Consider the following 22,039-nt stretch of genomic DNA (forward strand, 5'->3'; position numbering starts at 1 on the left):
CTGCATCGATGTCCTGGAGGCAGCTGGATGCCCACCCGCCAACCCCAAACCTCAACTCTGATGTGTCCAAAACTGACCTGCTCGTCATTCCCCACCTCAACCTCCTTCTGTGGTTTCAATCATGATAAATGGCTCTCCCAGCCACTGAGTTACCCAAGCAATGGCTAGACTCCTCCTCTTCCTGCAGACAGTACCTCCATCCTAATAGGTGACCAAGTTATGCACAGCCTCTCCCGTCCCAGCTCTTGTCTTGCTCTGATTCAGGGTGTCACCACCCCTCATCTCAACCATGGAAATGTGCTTCCAACTCATATTCCTGCCTCTGAAACTGGCCCTTGCAACACTTGCCATGCTGCAGCTAAAATGCAAATCTGACGTCTCTCTCCCCATAATTCTCCCTGCTGCCCACCAGACTGTTCCAAAACCCTTCAGCAAGACAGGCGAGCTCCAGCTGGTCCTGCCATGCTCCAGAGTGGACCCACCCCACTGCCTAGGACTGTGTCCTGCAGGCATTCTGAATGCACCCTGCACTTTCCCATCCCAGGGCCTTGGTGTCTGTTGAGACCTCTGCCCAGGCCATCCTTTCCATCCTGTCTGCCAAGCAGACACATCCTCACTGAGGCTAAGGTGTTTTGTACAGATGGTTTAACTTGACCTGCACAGCAGCTCTGTGGTGGATACTATTATTAGTCCCATTTTGCAGAAAGGAAATAGACTCAGAGGGATTAAGTCACTTGCTAAAGGCCACCACACACACCACAATGTGACAAAGGGCATGATTTGAACCCAAGCTGGGCCACTCTAAAATCTGTGTTCTCAGCCTCCTGCCCTCCTGCCTTCCAGGATGGCACCAAAGACATTAAATTAGAGCCACAGATTCACTCAAGGTTGGCAACCCCTTGGAGAAGCAAAGGTGATTTCAGGGTTTCCAGCACAGAGAACTGGGCTCCTGTCCCAGGCTCTCTGCAGAGCAGACCCTCATTGGCACACATTGAAGGAATGAACGCCCTAGGTGGGTCAGAAGGGAGGGAGGGAGGGAGGGATGATGTTGAGGGGGGCAATAAAGGGTTCAGAGTTTTACGCGTTAAGCCAGAGACATACCAATGGCCCCGAAAGCGTGAGCCTGCAGCCTGGGGAGAGGAGGCTGGCACTGCTGATCTGGGGATGCTGGTGATTGCCAAACCACAGGAGTGAATGCACTCTCCAAAGGAGAGTGCAGTTTTCAAAGTTTTGGTAAATAACCAAAACGCACTGGGGTTTGTGTGTTCATTTCTTTCCGGTGCACACTAGCCGGGGAAAACAGATGTCTGGCCTTTGGAAGCTCCGTGCTCCAAAATACCAAGAGAAGAGGAGACAGAGGAGGGACGGGGCAGGGATCCTAAAATGACAGAGGCTGCCTCAAGGGAAACCCAGGTGCCTCCTTTTCCCTGCTCCAGAACAGAGCCGGGCTGAGTGGAAGTCCCAGGAGGCCCATTTTCTCTCAGTGGCAGGGCAGACTTCCTAAAAACTCTCACTGCCCAGCCAGGGAGAGCCTCCCTCAAGGGGCAGTAACTCCCCGGGATGGGCAGGCCGACAGAGCGGGGGGCCTCCCACACTAGGGAGCGTTACACTTGTCGCCTGTGAGAAGCGGCCAAGCCTCAGGCTCATGACTTGAAGCCAGAGTTTTGTTGAGAGCCTCCCAATAATGTTTCAGGATTCTTCTTCCTCAAGAACACAAGTTGTCCAAACTAAATAAATAGAAATACTCTTCCAGAAGGTACCTCCCGCCTCCCGTGTGTGCTGGGCCCAGGCCTGGGTGTGAGCGTCTGAGGCCGGGTTGCGGGGAGGTAGAGATGTGGTCGTCCAGTTCCTGCTAAACTTCAGCCAAGCGGACCAGCAGCTGGTGTGGATGAGGGAGGAGGTGAGCGCATCCTTAACGCGAGCCCCGGCCCTCAGCCCCCGAGAGGAGATGCGCCGCGCCCGGCCCCTGCCCTGCTTCACAACAGGTGGGCAGCGCTGACCTTTTCCTACTTGAAGGGGTTTTTCAAGCATCCCCTCTGGATACGCCCCACAGTCATGCTCAGGATAACCCCTCTTTCTGCTCTGAGGAAGCAAGTCCCCAGCCGGTGGGCAGCAGACCTACACCAGAGACCTGCCGAATGGGGATGGGGGTGCTTAGGGTCCCCAGTGAGCAGACGTGAAAACTGAGGCCCAAGACCACACAGCTTAGTCATGGTCTAAGTGGCTTTGGAAACCAGATATCTTGACTCCAGTACCCTTTCATTCAAAATCTGCCCTGCAGACATGTGCCCTCTGTCAGACACTGCGGGTCCCTGGAAACACAAAGATTAATAGCATCACTGTCCCTGAGGTTGGGGGAGAAGGACCTAGAAGGGAAAACTACAGTGTGGTCAGGTGAGTGCATTACCAGGGCCCCGCTGACTGGGCCCATTTCCCTCTGGCAGGAGAAAGTCCAGCCAGACCTTTCCAGAAGAAAGGATATTACTGAACAGGTAAGAGGCACAGAGAGGGCCAGGTTTGGGTGACTCCACATGACAGTGGGCCAGGGAGGGTAAGGGGCCGGGCGGTGGGAGTGGACGGTGCAGGATGGGCTGGACCACAGCGGCGGGGAAGTGCAACCACCCGCCAGTCCCAGGCAGTCGTGACAGTGACCATCTGGGGCACAGCTAGGACGTGGACGAGGACCAGCTGGAAGCAGTGGGACAGAGGTCACAGGAAAGGGACCAGTTTCCATTTCATGAAAGCCCACTCTGTACCGTCAACTGTTACCCACCCTCTTCCGAGATCAGCAAAGTGGGTAAGATGACTTCCATACTTCAGATGGGGAAACTGAGGTCCAGGGAAGTTGTTACCAACTCAGGTCATTCAGGCTGAAGTGTCTGAGCCAGGTTTCAATGCTGCTGACTTCACTTTGTTTCTTCCCGCTGGGAGGGCCAGGCGGAGACAAGTGACTGGCAAGTCTCTGTCGCCCATGACCAGGGTGAAGCGGAGACGGGATGTGAGCTGAGGATGGACAAAGGGTGCCAGCAAGGTGCCAGCCTGTCAGCAACCCAGCCCGGCCACCAGGCCAGAACTGAGGTCACAGTGACAGCCGGGCGGGATCAGGTCTGAGAGCTAATTCTCCTGGGGGACAAGGACCCCAAAAGAATCAGAGGGAGGGACGCCTAGTTCTTCCAGTCCCCATGCCCAGGGTGGAGAGCAGCGGCGGTCAGGCTGAGCGGAGCATCGCGTGGGGCTGAGGGTGGGAGCAGCTCCTTTCTCCCCCTCCTTCAGGCCTGGATCATGGCTGAGCTTTAGGACTCTGCCTTTTTTCCTTTGGCCCATGTGGCCTCTTCTGCACAGGGCAAGGTGATACACAGTGGTACAGACCCATTCTAGATGAGGGTGTGGTGGCTCAGAGGAGTTGAGAAAATACCTGGGTCCCACAGCCAGTTTGGGTTGGGATGAACCTGGCTGGGAGCCCAGACTGTGACTTCCGGTCCAGTCTCCTCCCTTATACTCCTGGCTCCTTCCTTGGGTTGACGGGACAGTGGTCTGGGTTAAAGCCCACCTGCTTTGTCCAGCTCAGACCCCATGAAGGGAGGTGTTGGGTGGCGTCTGGGACTCTCAGCCTTCAGAGCACAACCTCTGTCCCCACAGAGACTCAAGAGTCCCCACCTTCTAGGTTAGCGTCCTCTGGTTATCAACAGAGTGGAGCCCTTCCAAGGAGCCTGGAGCCAAGGCTTCCACCCCCAGGCCGCTGCAGCAGCCCCTGACACCAGGTGGGAAAGCAGACCCTCTCCGGGAGCAGGAGGCGCGTGCCCATACCTGCCTGTTGCAGCCACTCCACCCGGAAATGCCAAGTGACAAAAGGGATGGCATTTTACAGTCAACAGAGCTCTCTCTCATACACTCCTCATTCATCCTCACAACCCCCATCAACAGTACAATAAACAACCCCCCTCTCCATGTTCCAGACGAAGAAAAGTTCACAGGTTCCAGCCGAGAAAGGTCACAGAACTGGCCAAAGACACACTGTGCAAACGAGGTCACGGCCGAGACAGCCCCAGCTCTTAAGGTTCCGGGTTCTGGTCTTTGTCCACCTCTCGCCTGCTGCCCAGATGTGCATCTATCTGTGCTCCTCCTGCCAAAGGACTGGGATTATATCCGATGCACATGCATGTGAGGAAAAACATCTGGATCCTTTAGAACTATGCAGGTCCCCAGCAGAGCAGGTCAGCCTGAAGATGCCAAGTGACTGGGGGGGTGGGGGTGGGGGGGTGGTACCCACTGACAGGAGAAGATGCTACAGATCTGCTCACTCTTGCCTGCCCTTCCCAGGCCAGGTTGAACCAGCCTCCCTACATCAGCCAAACTGGAGTGCACCCCAGAGGTCCAGCCAATATTTCTCTGGAAGCCAAGTCACTCTTAGGCAGCAAGAAATAGGCCTCCTTGACCACAGTGGATTCTATTCTATCTAGAAAATGACTCCTCCCAGCCTGGCAGAGTCCAGCAGGGGTAAAGTCTACACCAGTAAGAAATACAGACACCCAGTGGTATTTGGTGCTGGGTGTGTGTGTGTGTGTGCGCGCACACCCATGCTTGTGTGCACAGAGGGACAGGATGCAGGTCTGCCTCACTTGGGGGATTCAGTGGCTCAAGTTCAGAAAGGATCCAGCAAGAGATAGAAAAGGCACATTAAGTCCTAAGGGACTCTCACAGTACAAGGGGGCTAAATGAAGATTCTGAGCAGGACTGCCCCCCAAATCCTGGAGCCGTGTTTGCCTCTGGGATCCCCGGATGCAGGTAATGTCACAGTTGTTCTAAAGTCACAAGGCAGCTTCACAATTCCCTCTCCCACAGGGTCCAAACTGGAAGAGAAGAGCCACTATCTCAGATACCATCTCGTGACATCATCCGAGTAGCTACTGAAGGGATGGGTGTGGGGTGGAGACGGGCTTAGCCCAGAGCAAAGGAATGGCCGCTGCAGCAAGAGGGGAGGGCGAGGGCACCTACCTGGACTTCGCGGGTGTGATAGGCGATGATCAAACCCAAAAGGATGATGGTGGACAGACTGATAAGGCATTTCAGGGCCAACGAAAACATGGAATCCTGCAGGAGAAATGGAAAGAGACCATTAGGGAAATCCCGGATGCAATATCTCATTTTACCCTGAGGCTTGCAAAGATTTTGGGGGGGGTGGGCGGGGGAACAGTGAAGGCAAAGGAAAAACTGTCACTAGCGCCTCCTGAGAGCAGGATACAGCACAAAGGTAGCCTGAGCCACAAAAGCACCTTGGGCTGGGCCCTGGGCTGGCAGCAGCCCTCAGAGCCTCTGTTTCCTAGAGTTAAATCATATTTGCATTCCTGGGATGAGCCCTGTTTGGGCGTGATGGACGATGTTTGTTATACATGGCTAGATTCAGTTTGCTGATGTGTTGTTTAGAATTTTTGCCTCCATGCTTGTAAGTCATACGAACATAATTGTTTTTTGTGCCACTATTATATGGTTTGGGCATCAATACCGTGCCAGCTGGGCCTCTCTTTTCTCTTAGCAAACCTGAACCTGAGGGTTCTCAAGGTCCCGTCCATCCCCGACAATGCAGAGTTCTTTCAGGAATGAATGAGAACGCCCTGGCAGCATGCTCATCTCCTGTTTTCAGCCAAAGGCAGGGAGGGAAGCAAGGGCAGCAGAGGAGCTACTGGAGAGAGAAGGGGTCCCTGAGCACAGGAGCGGAGTGGGGGTCCTGGGCAGGAGAAGGGCCCTGAGGCTGGGGGAGGCAGGGTGGGCCATTTGGCCTTCAGTGCAGTCCTCCAGCCCCAGGGCAGCTCAGGGGACCCACATGGTTAGCAGCAAGAGCTCTGGGGCCAGCCTACTGGATCCAGACCCTGACACACTCCACTCCTGTAACCTTAGGCTGCTTACTCCATCTCTCTGCGCTCACTCAGGTGCCTCGGGCAGCAGACGAGGGTAACACTGGTACCTACCTCACAGGGCTACTGTGAAAGATACAGGAATTTGTCTCTGTCATGTGCCTAGACCAGCGCCAGGCCCTGTGAGGGCTGGCTACTATCATTTACCTCACTTCCTCTACAGAGCGGGTGCCCTCTTGGGCATCTGGAAGCCAGGGAGTAGAGATGGCTTCCAGCCCCAAAGGCAGGCAGGCACACAGCCCTGAGCAAAGGCAGCAGAAAGAGCCGGGCCGTACTTCCAAGCACTATGTAGCTGCAGCCCCTCGTATCCTGAGATGCACGCCACATGAGAAACAGCCCCCGTGCTCCAGAATCAGGAAATGCCTGATGTCTGTAAAACACCTTACAGTTTACAAGGTCGCTTCACAGCTTCTTCTCACCCATCCTCGCAACAACCCTTGGCCTCTATCCCAACTTTACAGACATTACAGGCAGAGGTTCAGAGGGGTGAGTGGCTTGTGCCAGAGTTCAAAGCCAAGGCCTCTGACTCCCCACCCACAGCACTGCCCATAAGCCCTCGGGGTCACTCTCCAGTGGGAAACAGTGAAAATGTGAGAAGTGTCCATTTACACAGACCCAAATGTCACAGCTTAACAATGGAAGGATATGATTCAAAGGTAGGATATGGTTATTGCCAAGTGAAACCCACAGCAGAGCTAGAGAGGGAGACATCACTGTCTAAGGAGGCAAGCTTTCAGAGACAGAGTGAGAGGTGGCTGAGATCTTCAGTGTCCAGGGGTGTTGTCCATATGGCGACCACTAGAGTCAATGGAGGGCTTGGACTTTCAGATGCCCAAATCCATGCTCTCGACACCCTCCACAGGCTGAGATGGAAAGAAAGCAGCTCTCCCCGGTGTCCACCAATCTACCTTTTATTTACTTGACATAGTTTGAGGGCCCACTTTGTGCCAGGCACAAGCTAGTGCTAGGGACCCAAGGGAGAACAAATGAAGTAGCTCATTCATTCTTTCATGATAATGTCACATGACCATTCTCATTTCTTGAGCACCTGCTAGAGGTCCAACAGTGGGCTGGACCCTGTAGGATATTGATAGAGGGCTCCTGCCTACCAGAAGCTTCCAACCTGGCGTATACACAAACTCCAACTTTCTGCACGGTGTAGGATCACCCAACTGTGCGAAAGGTCTCCGTTCTGTTCTGCCCAGCTGATGGTCTAAACATAATGCACTTTTTGTTTATCCTCTTGCACATCTACAGTTTAAGGAAGAGCAGGCTGCAATCATTTACTCCGTTCACATGTGCGGAGGTGTTTTTGTGGGGGACTGGTGCAGTGCTGCTCCAGCGGTGGGCCCAAAGTGAAATAGAACACAGTTCCAGCCCTCAGGAAGGTTCCGATCTTTGAAAGCACTACTTGATGCCTGAAACACCACCCAAATCACAAGATCTAGTGGGGCTGAAGAGAGCAGGCGGTGAATTCAAGGATGCTTAGCATTTTAGGAGAAGACTACCTCCCTACAGAAAGCCACTGGGGATAGCTCTCGATGTTTTTGAGCCAGAAATGACCATAACTTTCTTCTCAAAAGGGCCTGAAGGCATCTGGGGAGCATCATGCCTCCCCAGGGAAGAGTTTGGGATCAGCTGCACATTTCAACCTCTAATTTGTTTCTTTTGGCAGAAATTAACTGAAATCAGAATCCAAGTCTACTTCCATCATTTTTAGAGGAATTGGTGAAAGGACTGGGGCCAGATGCTGTCTCCTCTCCTTTGAGCCTCTTCCTTTTGTTCTAAAACTCAAAGCCTTTACATAAGAGGTGACTCCCACCTGCTTCTTGGTTTTGGCCAGTGAAACCTTGTCGGCCAGTTCCAGCCCCATGGGGAGACAAGTGTGCATCGGATCAGCAGGAATGCTTGCCACGCTACAGATTCCCTTGCATTCTCTATTACATGTCAATGAAAAATAAGCCATCAGCCATTTTGAATAGCTAGAAAAAATGTCAAAGAAGTCTGGCTGGACTTGAAATGTTTCCTGTTTGTTAAAATATTGAGTTATCATCTTTACTTTGCTGTCTGAACTCCAATGAAGCTTGAAATTGATATGGTTCCTTGGGTGATGGCAGTGACTCAGGGCTAGCTAATTAGCTGCCATACACGACACGTATGTATGTATGTACATACACACACCTGATTGGCCCTCACTTACTCCCATCCAAGGGCTAAAAAGGACTCATAGGGCTGGGAGGGAGTCCTGTGGTCAACTGGTCAATCCTTCTCCCCTGCAACTCAGAACTTTTCAACAATAGAGTAATAATTCTTAATAAATAGGAATAATTAAGAATTATATCCCAACAGATGAAAATTGTCTTTTAAAGCCACCTATGCCTAAATGCCCCCAAAATATTAAAGTAAATTTGAGAATAGCCAGTGATGGAACACTATGTAGCCACTTACAACCATTTCTGCAGAGAATATTCGAAGACATGAGGAAAGGTTCATGCTATAATATCAAGTGAAAAACCCAGACTCCAAAACTTTATATATGGTACATTCCCAATAATTTTCAAATTTCTTACTTTTTTAATGTAAAAAAAGACTGAAAATACAGTGTCATTCTATAAAATGTCAGGGTACACCACTGTATTACCTCTGACGCTCTGAGTACAACAGGTGCTTAACAGAAGCCACTTAATGATGGCAATTTTATTTTTACCTAACATTTATTAAGTACCGACTACATACCAGGTCCCAGACTATGCCTTCTACACAACTTATTTCACATCCACACCCTACAGATGAGGTCATAATGTCTCCATTTTACTGACAAAGAAACTGAGGATCAGAGAGACAAAGTGACTTTTCCAAGGTCATACAACTAGCCAGATTTAAGCTATATTATCAGATTTTTCTGTATACCATGCTTTCCCCTGCCTTCAAAATGAACTAGGCTCCCATGCAAAATAGTGAGTTCTTGTCATCCTGCTAGAGGCTGGGTATAGCCATCAGGGGTGAGCAGAGGGGAGTCTTAGCAGGGAAGGAGGGTAGACCACATTCCTGCAAGATGCCCCCATCCACGTGGTCCCTGTTCTGCTCCAAGCCATGAGGCAGCCCTTCACCAGTCTATGACTTCTCATGGAAGACAATAATCTGGTATAAAGCACTACTGTAGGGGCCTACCATGCAAGGGGGGCATCATCAACCCACTTTTACAGAGGAGGAAACTGAAGCTCCAAGAAGGTACCTAACTTGTCCAAAGACATGGCCAACAAATGGCAAAGTCAGGGATGAAGAAGTCAGGATTTAGGGCGGAGGTGGGTGGGAAGGGACAGACGGGGAGTTTGAGATTTGTAGACACTGACAGGTATATATAGAATAGATAAACAAGTTTATACTGTATAGCACAGGAAGTATATTCAAGATCTTGCAGTAGCTCATGGTGAAAAAGGATATGAAAATGAATATATGTGTATTCATGTATGACTGAAAAATTGTGTCATACACCAGAAATTGACACAACATTGTAAATTGAGTATAACTCAATTTAAAAAAAAGGAAAAAAAAGAAAAGAAGTCAGGATTTACTCCAGATCTGTATGCCTCCAGGTTCCGTGCCCCGCCCATGCACAGACACCCCCACCTGCCCTGCTGGTCAGGCCTTTCTGACCTCTAATTTCTGCAGTGAGGCTTCTCAGAACTGCTCCAGCCTTTCCTCCCCCGAGGCTGTGCGGAATGTGATGGAGTGTGTCCCTGGCTCTGGAGCCAGCTGTCTAAATTGCCCTCCTGGCCTGCCTGGTAGCTTCCAAAGACAGGCCAGAACGGTAATGATTACAGTAGATCTTCCCAGAGACTTTGAAGTTCAAAATGTGTTTCATTGTTTGGAACATTATTGAAAATAACAGAAAACTATACTTGCAAGCAGAGTCCTAGGGGGCACTGAACGGAAGTGAAGTATTAGGTAAAGATGTGCAGACACCTCCCCAATCAAGGTGACACCCTAAAGTGTGTGCGTGTGTGTGTGTGCATGTGTGTACACATATGTGGTCCATTCATGATCTCTGACACTGGCTGGAACCCCCAACGGGGAAGAAGTGATACCATCTAAAAGTCTGTATTTACTGAATTAAGATCTACATTTTGTGCATTCGACTTGGGAAACAATTGATTTAGAAATCTTTTCTGTTTAATAAGGTCAACTTTTCCTTCGATTTCACAGAGAGGCTCCAAAATTGATTGACATTCAGCATCGGCTTAACACTGTGACTCTGTAATGGTTGTCCTAATTAGACACTCTTGCTAATTAACACTATGCAAATTAAAACCAGCCCCTCACCCACTGGCCAGGAAGACTGCACTCATGGTTGCTGCTCTCTGCGCAGACACAGCTTCTTTCCTCAACCTGGTGCTTTCACGCCAGCGCCAAGCCCCTGCCTCTTCCCTCCTCTGTTCTCATCCTGCCTCTTTCTCATGATCCCTCGTTCTCATCCACTCTCCGCACCTTTCACCCACATGCTCATCATCCCAGGTTGATGATGTGAGTACAGCCATGGCTCTTCCTGGCATTCTCAGAGGGACTGCCTTGCTAGGCTCCTACCAGAAGCCAGCCACCAGCATCCTCTTTTGGTCATTCATGGTCCAGAGTGGAATCACTCAGACCCTCTGCATCCTTCAATGTCGAACTTGAGAACAGGGGAAACAGGCAAAGCTGTTGGGGAGGGTGGACTCTGGGTGTCTCAGAGGGCAACTGGATCTCCAACAGGCCTGACAAGGGAGAAGTTCCAAGAATCCAGGGTGCTTCATATCCAAGCTGGTCCCCAGCTGTGACATCAGAGGGCCCAGGAGGTCTCAGCCTCCACGGTGGTAAATGCTTGGCTTCGGACAGGCTTCTAGGCCTCAATACCCTCCATAAAATGAGACTCTTGGACCATATAGTCCCAGAAGTCCCTGAAACCTAATGGCTGATGGCACCGGGCACACAATGGCCATGACACATGCACGAGCTACAGGGACACTCTCAACATTTCTTTTTTTTTTTTCTTTCTTTCTTCTCCCAAGCATTTCTATACATGATGGAACTGTGAGTGTGCAACAGTCAGCGACAAAACACACTCACACCATCCTCTCCTCAAATAGAACAAGATGGTTAACAAGGAAAATGACCATTGTCTCTTTCTGAATACCATGGGATTTGAAACCAAAAAGCCAAAATTCAAGTCATATCTTTGCTACTCACTAGCTTTGTGACATTGGACCCATCACTTAACATCTCTGGGCCTCTGTTTCCTTCTCTGCAGGCCAGCTCTAACAGGTCTCACTCTCCCAGGTGTTGGAGGATGAAGTAAAACAACACATATGAAAAACTGCATTCTTTTTTGACACAAAGAAAAGTTCACATTCTCTCATAGCCAAACTCCCTTTCTCTTGCTGCGCAGATGTCAGCGCAGGTAACCTCTGCTGGTTCTCAGCCGGGGGCCCCTGAATCAGCTCCAGAATCAGCACTTAAGGGTTACAACAATTTACAAAGATCCTGCCCCAGGCATTTCAGAAAGACAACTTGGGTAGTCTGCAGTGGGCCAGACTTTCACTCACTCACCTAGCCACGCTATAAATCTTTACTGAGCATTGAACTATGCCCAGGCCCTGTCCTGGCTACTTGCAAAATGCCAGGGATTCCCACACCCCATCCACCCTGAGCCTGAATCCCAACAGGTGGACTACGGGCAGGTGAGCAGGGCCTGGACGAATGGGCAGGAAGCCCGGGCTGAGAGAAGACCTGCAAGGGGCTCCTTGAATAAGCAGGAGGTGATGAGGACCAGAGGAGGCGACCTGAGAGACTCAGTGGGACCCAAACCTGACTCCACATCCTGAACATGAGGTGAGGAGTACAGAGGCCCCACAGGGCTTCAGAGAGTAACTTTATCCCCAGAGATGCTGTTTGCTGAGGACGCAGGGGCTCCACACCGGCTGTGGAGTACATACTGGAAGACAGTGCGAGCCCTCCCCCTGCTCAGCGCCCACCAGGGTTGAGCTCCCATCCCGGGTACTGGGGACCAAGCTGCAGGCACCTTCCCTCCTCATGAGCACGCTGTGTGGGTGACAGTGTGTCTTTCCCGGGGCCCAGGGGCTGTCTCCCACCCGCCGAGATGGAAGCCCCAGAAGGCCAGATTTTTCAGCTTTGTTTATCCACTTCTGCATCCTTGAGCCTCAGACATTGTCCAGCACAGAGTAGGTCAATAAATATTAGTCAAATGTTGCACATTTGAATGAAGGGAGCAGAATTTTGAGATGTGACAAGGAGGTGGACGCTTCCATCCTCAACTTCCAAATACATGACAACTAACGGAACATGATCAAAATAATAGCTGGCATTTACTGGGCGCTTATCACGGCCAGGCGCTGCTGTAACTGCTTTAGACCCTCAGAACAACCCCATGGGGGGCCCAGGGGGTTCAGTCACTTGCCCATCGTTACCAAGTGAGGAAGAAATAGAAGTCAGATTCGGACCCAAAGATCTGTGCTCTCTCCGTCCAGAGAGTCTGATGACACAAGGCCATCAGTCCTCGGAACGCCACCCTTCCCCGCCCAGCCTTCCCGGGTGGGACCAGTCCCCATCTCCCCTGCCCTCTGAGGAGTCCCCAGTCATGTCACCATTAAACCTCGGTCACCTACTAGCATGACAGACTTGAGCCGCCCGAGGTCAGGGCCGCGGGTCTGCCTCATCATTGCCAGTGCAGCCCGGAACCGGCCTGGCGTGGGGAGGCAGGCAGGAAACGCTCGTGGAGTGAAGGAAGCCAATGGTCTCAAAATAAAACTCCAGTCAAGTCGGCCTGGGGCATTTCTCTGTGGCCTTCCACTTTGTCACTCCCAGAAGGAGATAGAACCTGATGGCTGAGGGACATCATGCAATTAATACAAGGGCATTCAGGTCTGAGCAGAGGGTGGCCTGGTAATGGTTAGTGAAGCCAGCATGAAGACCAAGACACCAATTAAGAGGAAATCATCCTCCCCAGGCCTTGGCTCTCCCGCTGTGCGATGCCCCAAGGAAGTAAAAAAAGGTCATTTGAGAGACCGTGCTACCAAAATATCAAGTCAGATGGGTCATCCCTAAGGCCACAAACACAATTCCAATTAAGGAGATGGTTTTCTTTACAAAGTCTGAGCAGAAGGGAACTGGCGTATCATGGATTCTCTACTGCATGCTTGCTTATAATGTACTATCCTGCCCCACTTACAATATTGGCAAAGATGCCATTCAATTCAATCAAAATTTTTATTACATGTTTGTCATGTGCCAGGCCCTGTGCTAAGTGTGGGAGGTAGAAATAATGTGTAGGCCAGGGATGAAAACTGCTGCTCTAGAGGCCCAAGAAAGAAGCCCAGAAGGCTGGGGCCACCATCATAGGCTTGAGGAGACACCACTGAATAGGCAGTCATATACATAAGCAGGAGAGCCCCAGAATCTTGGAGTTAAAACGAAACTTAAAAGCCATCTAGTTAAATGGCTCATGACTCTCCCCTTTAAGATTCTTGGCATGTGGTCATCCAGTCTCTGCTTGATTACCTCCAGGGACAGGGAACTCACTTCCTATAAAGGCAGCCTATCTCTACATTGGAAAGCTCTGACTTTTTCACAGATCTGGCTTTAGCTTTCTTAGGGGCTTAGCCCCCAGTAAAGGTAAACAAACAAATGCCTCTGTGAAACCTCACTCTGACTTTGGCATCAGAGGCGCCTATGCCAAAGTCCTCAATAAGTGAACCCCTCCCCCAGACAAAAACCCATAAAAATACAGAACACCAGGCTTGGAGGTGCCCTTGGAGGTCAGCTAGTTCCCACCCTTTGTTCTCTATGAGGACACTGAGGCCCAGCGAGGTAGGCTCAGCCCTATCACACACCAGCCTATGTTGAAGCAAAGCTTAGGACCTGGGTTTTGGGGGCCCGAGGCCTAGGCTCAAGGGGTGGGCATCCCTGCCCGCCCTGTCTCCCCTGTTTATGAAGATATAAGAACCTTAAATGTATCTATTTTCCAAAAGCCTAGATCCCTACCCTGGAAGTCACCTCCAAACATCTCACCTAGACACTTTATTTCCTTCTCCAATAAACAGCCTGCTCCTGATTACCCTTCATCCTCCTCTGCTCGTGGAATGTGAGTGCTCTTGGCCAGCCAGCAATTACATTACTCTTGTCATGTCAAGAAGCTGGAACCTCCTTCTCCAGCTCTGATGAATGCACACCTGTCACTATGCCTCTCATCCTGAAGGTCCCGATCCCCACCTTTGCCTCAGAAGAAGCACATAGTGAAGGTCTCTTGTCCCAGCCCCAACATCCGTCCTGGTAGCCTTATAGAGAACACTTAACTCTGCCCCCCAGGTGTGGCAGAGCCCTGCAGGAAGGCTGCTCACCGTGAGGGGTTCTCCTTGCAAATACCCACTGCTACCCTAAGACCATGGTCCCCACATTTCCTCCAGCTTGCAGAAGCACCTCCCCCTCCTCCTTTTAATGTTCTAGAATGTCTGAGACAAATAACTGCTTTCTGGATGGCTTGCTTTGAAGTAGTTTTATTCTCTTATTAAAACCTATCTGGCCCCCAAACCAGTAAAACAGTAGGAAATCACTTTGCTCTGCAGAAGACTGTGTGTGCACACTGGGCTTCTGGCTAGAACAGAACCAGCCCAGGCTGGGCTTTGGGCTTCTCTCCTCATCCTGCCCCAGGACACACACCAGACTCCCAGATTCTCTGCAGGAGCTGTGGTCAACCAACTGCAATGAACTGGGTAAATTCATCTTTAGATGGATAGAATTTGAAATAAGAATTCTCATCACCTGAGAGCCAAAGAGAAGCATGTGCTGGTTTTAAAGACACAAAGCCAGGCCTACAGACTACCCCCCACCATCCACCTTTCAGCCTTATCACCCCTCCAGTTCTCTTCCTTCTTTTCGCCCTCCAGCCTCTGCCTCTTTCTGCACCCAAGGCTGCTGCGGTGCCTGCAGCACCATCATATACCCTAACTCTACCTTGTAACCTCATCAGAGAATTCCGTAGCTCAGTTCTCTGCTCACTCCCAGACTGGTGCCCAGAGGCAAACCCATTTCCATCCCCACACGGGGCAGAATCAACCCCTGAGCCTGGCAATGTTTGGGCCCAATGAAAATTTTAAGATGCCCAGAAATCACATATGGTGAGAAAAACAACCGCCTGGCAGGCTCCACAGACATCTCTGAAGGCTGTTCTGGAGCTTCCCGGATAAGGAGCAGCCCCATCCCATGTTTCCCCTGCCACGTTTCCAGGCTTCCCGGAGCAGCAGCCGGAGGCCAGCATCACCCTCCTTCCACTTCCACACCCGCATCCTCGCCAATAAACGTGAGACAGCAAATCCTCCACGGAAGGCAAAGACTGAGCTGGAAGGGGCCTCCCAGGCCATCTAGCCCAGCTCCCCCACTTTACAGGAAAGGAAATGGGGGCCCAGAGAGGGGCTCTGTCCTACCCAAGGTCACACACCAGTAACAGCAAGGGCTAATCTTGCCCTAAGTCTTCCGAGGCCCGGGCCCGTGCTTTCCCCACACCTGCGTTCTGCCTGCCTGTCAGCCTGCCCGTCAGCCTGCACACTCCTGCAAGGGGCCCTCTGCCCGATCCCTCGCCCACCCCCTGCAAGCGCTCCCTTCAGATCTGGGGAATGAACATTTCTTCCACAGCTCGTTCAAGGGCAAGTCAGAAGAAATAATAATCACCTATTCTAGGTTCGTCATCTTCTTTTTGCTTAAAAAAAAAATCTAAAAGCTTAAACATAAATAAAGGGAAATTGTCTGGAAAAATAACCAGTTGGCATGAAACAATTGGCATTTCAGAGTGGCAGAAGAAGTGGAAATACTGTTTTTCAGAAATTCAGCACAGCCATGAGCTGTTAACTCCTAGCCGTTTGGCACGGGCTCCCCGATTGTTTGGATGTGATGGACGGTGTTGATAGAAGTGGTGGAGACCAAACACGGGCTATTAATAGGCCGAACGTGGCACTTTTATCCCTCTCTCTCGCTCTCTGGCACCAAACTGTTGCCGGCCTATCTACCTTTGGCTCTGAGGTGCCATCAATTCCAGCAATGGGTGTCTCCGGCTCGTGTCCCAGCAAGCTTGTCCGTGAGCCTAGAAGGGGACCAGGGCTGCCGGCCAACGGGGGTGCCTGTGTGTGCAGAGCCCCAAGGGAGTCGCGAGGCCTGAAGGTCCCTGAGGTGCTGCCCCCACCTTGCACGGGGCACACAGTAGATTATCCAAAGTCAGGGGAGTCGGGAATCTCTCAAATCCACCACGTAGTTCTCTTACCCACTTCCCTCCTGTAGGAACTTGAGGCAGCCCTGATCTCAAGGCTGGGGCTCATCCTTCTAACTGGTTCAAGTCAGAGCTGTTTCAAGGAGGAAGGTGCCCCGTGGTTCCTTTCCTAAAGGATACTGCTTCTGGGATTCAAACTCCACAAGGCTTTGGAGTACCTGGGACGTGTGGGTCTCTGAGTCCACCCACTTTCATACAGGATCTCGCTTAATCCTTACAAGGAATTATTGTCCCCTCCTTGACAAATGAGGAAACTGAGGCACAGATCACAAAATTAAATGAGATCACATAATTAGCAAAAGGAGGAGTCCTCTGAGTCCGAGCTCAGGATTGGAGAAGCCCCGGCAAAGCCCTGTTGGGACCTGCGCCCTGTCCTCCCTGAGGGTGTGGTCACCTCGCTGCCACTCTTCTCAAGCCTGAACTGCTGGGTCTCTCCCTCCAAGCTCCAGGCGTTTCCCCAGCGCTCCCCGATCCCAGCCAGCTGTCCCCTACCTGCAGAGCATCGGTCACCAGGGGAACCAGGCCAGAGACCCCAGCTGGACTGGTTTGGCTCCAGCACCATCTTTAATGTCCATTAAATGAGAGTAAAAATCCTTTCTTCCTTTCAGAGTTACTGTGAAGACCAAATAATGACTGTGGAAATGTTCTACCACCTAAGGGTTCCCAGAAGCTTAAAACGGTCTGTGCACAGGGTGACCATATATATATCCGGGTTGGCTCTGGGGAGACCAGTTTATGCCTATTGTCTGGCATAGTTATTAATGTGAATAGCAATTATTAATATAATACTCTCAAAAGTGTCCCCGTTTAGACAGTGAATCATATGATCACTTGGCATATGTAGCACTTGCTGCCATGGGGTCTGAGAGAATTGAGGGCCCCTCCCTGCCCTCCTGCCCCCACGTCTCCCAGCTCCCACTCCCACTTTGTCCAGTGGGAGGGATAGGGCTCAGAGCTGCCATTGGCCGACCCCTTGCCAGGGTCCCTGCTCCCAGGAGTCATTTTGTTAGATCAAAGCAATTATTATAGACAATTTTAGCAGCGCAGCATCACAGTGCCTGGATTAACTGCAATTATACATCACTCCTTTAAGGTTTATTCCATCAATTATGGACAATTTCAGTCACGTGCCTTGCTGCCTTAACCCTTTGTGGCTTGAATTACTCAGCACAGAAGAAGCTGTAACCATGGAGAAGGCTGACTATCAGAATACATTTGCCACTGAATCATTGTGTGGTGGATGTCAGTTTAGGGCTTCCTCATTCACAATGCTCTTTCTTGCAGTTTCCTATTTGATCCCTGGGAGACAGGGAGAGCCACTCCCAGCTCAGAGACGGGAAAAACTGAGGCTCAGAGTATTTAAGCAATTACCCAAGATCAGACAGCTAGGAACCCCAACTCTTCTAACACTGTGTTGCCAAAACATTGTTTTCTTTAGGGATCAATGAATATGACCAGCACGGGTGGCCTCTGGAATGTGACCCTTGGGCTTCAGTGGTCTGACAGGGCCCCACGGACAGGCATATGGGACAGCAGCTGAGGGCATCTGGAGGCAGGCCTGCCAAGGAGTTAGCCCAGTGCATCAGATGGATGCGTGCTTGCCAGGCAGAGTCGCCCTGGACCTGGCGCAATTCAAGTGGCCTTACTGACAAAGAAAAATAAAAGAAAGAAACTCCAAGAAGAAAATGTCCACAGCAGAAAAATATACATACATGGACACCCAGAACCTTCCTCCTTCCACTATTCAACGGGGAGAGACAGAAGAGGCTGGGGAGGGGATGGCAGGATTCCCACAGAACACAGACACCTAAGGGTGTCTCAGTGTTGAGATGGGAGAACCAGAGGAACACTGTCTTCCACTTCCAGGGCCTTTATTTGGGCTCCTACCCCATATCTACTGTGCTCTGCCCTGGTCACTGAATGCTAGTCTAGTGATCTCTGAGACGCCCCAGTCCAAAGCCACATTTTACAGATTGGGGAACTGAGGCACCAAGCAGGAAGTACCCTGCCTATGCCCCAGCCGGCCAGAGCCTTCCCCTCAGCTGGGTTCTTACTGCCCGAGGTTGTGAGTTGCGGGGGGGTTTCTGCAGCGTTTCTCTCATGGGAAAGTTCGCTGCTTCCTTTCTCCCATCTCTCTTTTTCCTCCGCCCTCATCTCACTCTCCTCACCCACACTTCTTCCCTCATGCGCTATTTCTATTTCCCTGTTTTCCGGGAACAGGGTTTCAGGTTGTCAGCTCAAGTTTCGAGGTCTGAATGAAACTCACTGTGCTGGAGCCCCTGGGCTCCCCCTGGGGGGGTCACCCCAGACTCTGGGCAGCCTTGTGGCAGGGTCTGGGTCCTATTTGTCTCTCTGTCCTCATTACCTGGTACATAGTAGTAGGTACTGAATAAACACTTGATGAATGAATGAATGAGTGAGTGAATGAATGAATGAAAGACACACCATGCCAAATTCCCAAGGAGAGCAGAATCAAGCAAAATGACATCATTACAGGTCTGATCATTCAGGTAGTCAATAGCACTTAAAATTGGGGGGAGGGGGTGAGTCTGAGTCACCTTTAATTTCCTCATTCCACTGACTAAACAGATACTTATTTGTTTAGAACCCATTGTTTAAGCCTTTAAATATAACAGCTGTGATCAAAGACCTAGGAAAACTGAAACCCCTGCCAAGCCCTCCTCACCCTGGAGAAGCTCTAGGACCAGGAGCGATAACCCTGCAAAAGCAGCAGAACAACTGATGCTTGGGAGGAAAACATGTCTTTGCATCCACAGCCGTTTTCAATTCTTTCGTGGAAGTGGCTCGGGGGTCCCCGGACAGGAAGAGCCGATGGTGGGGCTCCCGGACAAGCACTGTGGTTGATGACACGCTAAGCTGTGAAAACCCGGGTCAGAGCAAAGGAAAAAGACTGCACGGGCCACAGTCACTGACGTCTCTCCACACAGATGTCCCTGGCTTCCGGGCGGTGACTCCAAATCAGCTGCCTCTTGTCACTTGGGACCAGGTGGATTGGAGGGGGGTGGTTTCGGCCCAGGGGAATGAATTGCTTCATTGAAGAAACCCAGCTGGGCCCAGGGCTGTGGGCAGTGGGGAGCCAGGTGGGCTGGGGGAAACTGTTCCTGCAGGGCTGGAAAAGGCCAGGCAGCCTGTGAGCTCTGGGGGGTCAGGAGAGCACATTTTTCCTGGAGAACTCACCCCTCTCCCTCCAGCTGCCACCAGCTGCCGAGCACAGTGGGACAGCCAGGAGACATGGGTCAGATGGCCAGAGGTGGACAGACAAGTACAGAACAAAGGGCGTGGGGGCCAAAAAGAGAGGTCATGAGGGTGCGGAAGTCAGAGCTGGGACAGGCCTTAGAGTCTTCTCCTCTTACAAGCCAGGGCACTGAGGCCTGACCTGACTGAGGTCAATCAGCTGCTAGGTCCAGATCCAGAACCTGGCTCCCCAGACCCCTGCTCCAGTGCTCCTTCTGCTACACCAGGGAGGTTCCACAGCAGTTAACATAAAACACAAATTGTGCTGAATGGGAGAAAAGATTTGCAAATGATATGACAGATATGGGGTTAATAGCTAACACAGCTCATACACCTCAACATCAAAAAAACAAACAACCCAATTTAAAAACAGGCAGAAGAACTGAACATTTTTCCAAAGAGGAAATGCAGACAGCCAACAGGCAACATCACTAATCATCGGGGAAATGCAAATCAAAACCACAATGAGGTATCACCTGTCAGAATGGCTGTCATCAAAAAGAACACAAATAACAAATGTTGGAGAGGATGTGGAGAAAGGGAACCCTTGTACGCTGTTGGTGGGAATGTAAATTGGTGAAGCCATTGTGGAAAACAGTATGAAGGTTTTTCAAAAAATTAAAAATGAAACTATTATATGATCTAGCAATTCCACTCCTGGGTGTATATCTGAAAAAACCAAATACATTAACTTGAAAAGATGCATGCACCCCAATGTTCATAGCAGCATTATTTCCAGTTGCCAAGGTATGGAAGCAACCTAAGTGTCCATCAACCGATGAATGGATAAAGATGTGGTATATATACAATGGAATACTACTCAGCCATAAAAAAGAATGAAATTTTGCCATTTGCAGCAACATGAGTGGACTTGGAGTGTATTATGTTAAATGAAATAAGCCAGAGAAAGGCAAATGCTGTAAGATGTCACTTATATGTGGAACCTAAAAAATACAACAAACTAGTGAATATAACAAAAAAGAAGCAGACTCAAAAAGAACAAACTAATGGCTCCCAGTCAGGGGGAGGGGCAAGATAAGGGTGGAGGATTAAGAGATACAAACTATTATGTATCAAATAAGCTATAAGGATATGTTGTACAAAATGGGGAATATTTTATAACTATAAATAAAGTATAACCTTTTAAAACTGAATCACTATACTGTACACACCTATAACTTATATAATATGTACATCAACTATACTTCAATAGTAAAAAAAATTTTTAATTTAAATTAAAAAAAAGAAAAGACCTAAATGTAAAAAACACACATACGAATTGTGCCGCCCCTCTGCCTAAATCCCTTCTGAGCTCCCCATGGCCTCTAGGATGGGGTGAATCCCCTAAGCAAGGCACCTGCATGATCTGACACCAGCCCAGCTCTCTAGCCTGCCCACACCACAGATTCCAGCCATATTGAGTCTTTATTCACACGTCTCCAAAATGCTCTGCACTCTCAGGTCTCTGGGCCTCTGCACATGTTTCCTAGGCCAGGAGCGACCTTCCTCTCTTGGCCTGTCACATTCCTGGTCAATCTTCAAGACCCAACTGTGCTCCCACTACTCCCACTGCCCCACCCTCCTGAGCCGCCCCCTCTTCCGTGCTACCTTCACCGGACATCAGGTCTCTGTGCGAGACCATCTAAGTGCGTTAAGTATCTGTCTACCAGCCTGTGAGCTCTTTGAGCGGCTTTTTAATCTTTCAATTTCTCCCTGACCCCCAGCACCTAGTATGGTGCCCGGTATGTGAGAAAAACTCCATTAATGCTTATGGAATTAATTATCAAATTAAAGAGTGAGTGAACCCCTGGGCAGCATTGATAGTGCCTTGTTTATGTTCCTCATGAAGCGACTCAACCTACCGAAGGGCCAGCAGCACTCAGAATACTTGTTAACCCCTATCTTCTCTCCCATCTCCCTTCCTCTCTGCGTGGGAGGCTGGCAGGGTCTCACCACAACCAAGAGTCAAGTGAGGTGGCATCTCTGCCTGGAAAACAGCAACAGAGATTCCGGGGCCCTGAGTGACGCCTCCAGCTGATGTGAATGCAGGTCACCAAACGGTGATGGCAAAGCAGGCAGGCTGGCTACTGAGCCCACTTATCCATGAAATGAACACATCAACGTGTGGCCACTGCCACCAAGGACTCTGCAATTAGCAGCCCCCAGGCAGCAGGGTGCAGCTGTGCGGCTCCACCCCAGCCCGGTTCCAAGTCTCCAGGTATCTGCTCTAGAGAGGGAGCGGATTCCAGAGCCCAAAGGAGCAGGGAGTCCCCAGAAGACCCCTTAGGGGCTCTAAGTGATATGATCTTATAGACCATTTGCCTTCCAAATTCTGTTTTCCCTACACAGAGTATGAACAGCATATTACACCTGGTTTACACCCCCTGAGCACCACCAACTGGTAGGGAAGGAAGGTGCCCGGCATGGAGAGACGACAGCGGGTACTTGACCTGGGGGCGAGGAGATCCACAAAGTGGACAAGCCACGCACAGGTGACCAAGAGCCAGCCTGGATGCAGAGAATGCTTGACAGGGAGGGTGGCCGGGCCCGGACCCCAGCCTGG

General features: G+C 50.6%; 1 protein-coding gene across 4 annotated transcripts in view; it reads right to left on the minus strand.

The window, feature by feature from the left end:
- The window catches only part of KCNN3 (potassium calcium-activated channel subfamily N member 3), a 153,291-nt gene that overhangs the window by 104,802 nt on the left and 26,450 nt on the right, over nucleotides 1–22,039 (minus strand). For all 4 annotated transcript variants that reach the window (XM_074349498.1, XM_074349497.1, XM_074349500.1 and 1 more), the window contains exon 2: nucleotides 4,996–5,091. In XM_074349498.1, coding sequence (XP_074205599.1) covers nucleotides 4,996–5,091 — 96 coding nt within the window. The remainder of the gene's footprint in view (nucleotides 1–4,995; nucleotides 5,092–22,039) is intronic.

The sequence above is a fragment of the Camelus bactrianus genome, chromosome 21, assembly GCF_048773025.1.
Source record: "Camelus bactrianus isolate YW-2024 breed Bactrian camel chromosome 21, ASM4877302v1, whole genome shotgun sequence".
Lineage (NCBI taxonomy): Eukaryota > Metazoa > Chordata > Mammalia > Artiodactyla > Camelidae > Camelus > Camelus bactrianus.